At 33.9% G+C, this 4,605-nt stretch overlaps 1 protein-coding gene across 1 annotated transcript; it reads left to right on the forward strand.

Annotated features, from left to right (window-relative positions):
* Positions 1-1,685: 1,685 nt before the first annotated feature.
* LOC115993837 (rho GDP-dissociation inhibitor 1-like) lies at positions 1,686-3,678 on the forward strand. Its single transcript, XM_031117811.1, has 5 exons — positions 1,686-2,338; positions 2,439-2,505; positions 2,747-2,965; positions 3,070-3,194; positions 3,290-3,678. Exons 1-5 carry the CDS (start codon positions 2,075-2,077, stop codon positions 3,368-3,370), a joined length of 756 nt encoding a protein of 251 aa, XP_030973671.1. The 5' UTR covers positions 1,686-2,074; the 3' UTR covers positions 3,371-3,678.
* The last annotated feature ends 927 nt before the right edge of the window (positions 3,679-4,605 follow it).

The following is a 4,605-nucleotide window of genomic DNA, read 5'->3' on the forward strand; positions in this document are numbered from 1 at the left end:
GACTGATTTTACCTTCAAACCATTTACACTCCTCCTAAAAATTTTTGTTCTCCTCACTCTCACTCTCTATCACACACGAGTCACACCAAGCCCAACTCGAAGGATGGAGAGATTGGCCTTCGATGAAGACTAGATCATCATCCGCGACCCACAGCCCCATCAGTGAAGCTCAAATCGTCGTCCCCGACCCACAGCCCTGCCATCGTGCATGCAAGCCCCGCCACCAATGAAGGTAGTTTGGGCAGATCGTCATCCACTGACCCATCCATTTTCCTCCACTGATCCACCTCCACACCATTGATCCATCCCTCTTCCTCCCCTAACCCACCTCCACCACCCATCAATTTTCTTCCACCTCCACCGATCCATCCTTCTCCCAGACCTACCTCTACTGACCCATCCATTTTCCTCTACCAACCCATTTTCCTCCTTTCTTTTCACTCAAGACCCACATTCTCTAATAGTGATCTAGGTTTTTATAGGGTTGTTCCCATTTATAGTGTAGTATTTTTTTTTTCATGATTTGGTTGAGGTAATAACAATGATTTGTTCTTGGTTGCAATTGATTTGTTTTTGTATGTCAAAAATTGAAAATTATAATTGATCCATTGATTTGATCAATCAATCCATTGAAAATTATAGTCCAATTGTATTATAGGTATTTTTTGACATTTTCTCTAGAAAATGTTTTACATTGGAGAACCAAACACCAAAAATACTTTTCCGGCATATTTCCTAGAACACAACCAAACAAATGAAAATATTTTCCTTTTCGTAAAATATTTTCTACAATCGGAAATTATTTTACATGTTGCCAAACACAGCCTTAATTGCAATATCACTTTCACAGGAGGTCGCTACCGACGTTACTTTTGTTATACACAAATCATAACCCACCACTTAAGAAATTTTTTGTGTATCGATCTAGACGTATAATTGTTTTTATGGGATGCAATAAATATAGGCACAAGATATTTTTAAATTTTTTTTTTTTCATAATATATTGTTGACGTGGCCTGTTATGATTGATACATAATAAAAGTGATGTAAATAGTAGAATCATGTGAAAATGATGTTACTCCAAACACAACATATTATGTCAGCAATTGTAAAAAATGTGAAAATTATTTTGTGCCCAGCGTTACTTTGTAACAATTCTAACATACTTAACACACACAATAGATTTGAAAATATGACATTTGCTTTATGATAGATGCTCTTTTTTATCAAACTAAGACACCAATTAGATTTTGATATAGACAAGATTTAAACCTAAGCCACTTATTTGATGATAAGGAATTTAACCAATTGAGATAACTAAAATCCACTTCTACCGTTTATCCTTTATTTACAGTCTATTTATGAACTTTTATAACCTGAATATGATGTATAAATGTCACGTTCCAATCGCATCACAATGTGATAGCTAAATTTTATTTTGATACTTTACGAGGAAGAAGAGGATCTTTTGCACAACCTTTGTCAAAAACATTACTTACCAAGAGGTAAAAAAATAAAAAAAAAGTCTACATGCACATACAAGTCATTAGACAGGGAATCACAAGAGGCCCACAGCTAAAGCACGTATCTGGTGGGAATTGAATTACTTTTCACCGAATACTACTTGTGTTCTCATGTAGTATGATAAGTGATATAATTCATAAATGTACGAGTTATATGTCTCATGGAAGAATTGGCAAAGAAAAAGCTGGATGAACCGGGAAATTGAAAAACCTGACAGATCACTCACCTGCACCTGCTCCAACTTTAGCGGTTTCTTTTCTCCTACTTTATAATATCAACCCCATGTATTCCAACTGCTTTTAATTTTCTTTACTTTAAGGTTCTCTCTCTCTCTCTCAAATCCAACGTCAACCATAATTCCTGTCAACCTCCAGCTCTTCCCAAGGATATAGAAAAAAGCACCCAATTTTAGTATTATTTGGCCCTCTAAATTTGGCACAAAGTTGGAAGTGATAAAAACCAACTTTCAACAAAAGCTCCGTTCTTCTTCTTCACCACGAACTCTTACCCATTTTGTCTTTTGGGGAAAGTTTATTTGAGGAAAAAAAATATGTCGGCTGCTGTGGGAGCTGCTATTTCTGCAACCAAGGACGTTACCTTCAATCCTCAAATGGAAGAAGAAGAGCTCAGGAATAACAAGAACAACAAGGTTGGTGGTGAACCAAGCCGGCTCCCACATAGTGATGATGGCCATGGAAATGATCACGAAGATGATGATGAGCCAGAGGAAGAGGATGATGCAAAGTTGAAATCTAACAAGGAATTGGACCTTGGTCCTCAATTTTCTCTCAAGGAGCAGCTAGAAAAAGATAAAGTATATATGATTTTCCTTTTTTCTTTTTTAAGTTTGGTTTTTGTCTTTTTTTTTTAATGCGTGTGTTGTTTAATTGCTCTTATTTTTTTGTCTTCTGAAGGATGACGAAAGTTTGAGGAAATGGAAGGAAAAACTTCTTGGAAGTGTTGATCTCTCTGCTGTCGGAGGTATATCTCTGTCTTGGGTTAACATAAATTAATTAAGACTCTTATTATTACAAACCAGCTTTCCTTTTAGCCTTTTGGGTAAATTTTAGAGTAAGTTCAGGCTAAGCTACTCATGTTAACTGCCATATTTCTTTCTTCCAAATGTTTTACTAAGCAGCTTAAATTGTTAGCCATTCTGCAGACTCATTTCAGCTCTCAAATGTTTTGAAACTAAGATATCTGCTTTCTATTATTGAATCAGAGAGTAAAGAACCAGAAGTGAAGATGCAAAGCCTCACAATACTATGCCCGGGGCGACCAGATCTCATTTTGCCAATTCCATTTGGTAACAATTCTAAAAGGGTTCTCTTCACCCTCAAGGAAGGAAGTCAGTACCGCCTCAAATTTAGCTTCACCGTCTCCAACAATATTGTCTTGGGCCTCAAATACACTAACGTTGTGTGGAAGACCGGTATGAAAGGTATACAAGCAAAGTTTTTCATTAATTACCATTCACATCATTTGACACTCTAAAACTTTTGCATCCATTCTCTTACATATGTTAGTCATGAAATTCATTTACAGTGGACAATTCAAAGAGAATGTTGGGAACTTTTAGTCCTCAGCAGGAGCCTTATACGTGTGAAATGGAAGAAGAAACCACCCCTTCTGGCATTTTTGCAAGAGGCACTTATTCTGCAAGAACCAAGGTAATCAAAGTAAACAAACTAATTTCAGAATTAAAAATTAAGAACAAATAAAAAGAATACTCTGCATTAATTTAGCTCTGTTGATTTTGTCTCAGTTTGTTGATGATGATGGAAAATGCTATTTGGACGTGTGTTACTACTTCGAAATTCAAAAGAATTGGCCAAAACCCTCTTAAGGTCTAATCTGATATTTTACTGGCATTGGCTTGGTAGTGCTTCAAGTGATCACTTTAGTTTAGAGTGATTTTCTTCGTCTGGTATGTTGTATCTTGTACAAATGGCAAATGGGGCATTCATGTCTTACTTCCATTGAACTATACCACTGTACATGTCATGCTTCCTCCTCCTGCTCATCCTTACCGTCATGTTCTGCTTATCTTCTCCTCTCTATTATTTTTACTTTTTTTTTTTTTTGGGATTTTTCTGTAGTAGGAGTCTGATTTCAATCCCATTTGTCTCAAATATAGTAGATGTCTTTTTTAAATGGACCGTCTAGTTATACATAGTGTAACTCTTTCAATGTTACATCAATCTATAATTTTTTATTACATATTTTCATTGGATTACATAACTTTTTATTAAGCATTCAATTTTTTAATATTTGAAAATCTAATTATTAGATTTTTACAAAATTTTAAGATAATAATCATATATTAATTACATTGTCATCTATTAAATGTTTAAATTTTATTGTTTTAAAAAAACACTATGAGTTTTAAAAAAAAAATACTATGTAAAATAAAAATTTTAAATTAAATGGTAAATAACATTTATTGTGACAAAATTTGATATAAGAATAAAGATAAAATATTAAAAAAAAATGTTCAAAATTTTAATCTAACAAATATTTATTAGGGGGTGTAATCCGAATCCAATAGATCTAACTTTTAACTTCTGCTTTTACGCTTTCTAAAGCAAAGTGCCAAAAGGCAGGTCAATTTGCTGGTGGTCCAAACGGTTTTAATATGACCCAATCGACTCAGAACACGAAAAGAAGGTGTAGAGAAAAGATGTTATCAGATGGGACCATATATGGTCTTTTCCTCGTTATGTATTGAATAGACTAATGTCCCTGAATTCTAATGACATTTTTTAGAATTAAATTAATTGAACTTGTTTTTCCAAAAAAAAAAAAAAAAATTAACTGAAACTTACTTATCAGTTATTATTATTATTATTATTATTTTTTTTGTAATAAATTCTATCTCACAATAGTAGTAGCAATTTGGTTAATTATTGTTGCACATATTCTAAGAAAATCTGATTTCAGTTATAATAACTGTGAAATTGTAAAATTGTATTTTCGATCTGTGTACGTGAACGGTGTGATAATCATTAGTCTAGCAATATGACCCCTCTGGTTTATGATGAATGAGATGGACAGGATGGTTTTTAGTTAGACCGTTGGTCA

Source organism: Quercus lobata, chromosome 6 (assembly GCF_001633185.2).
Source record: "Quercus lobata isolate SW786 chromosome 6, ValleyOak3.0 Primary Assembly, whole genome shotgun sequence".
Classification (NCBI taxonomy): Eukaryota; Viridiplantae; Streptophyta; class Magnoliopsida; order Fagales; family Fagaceae; genus Quercus; species Quercus lobata.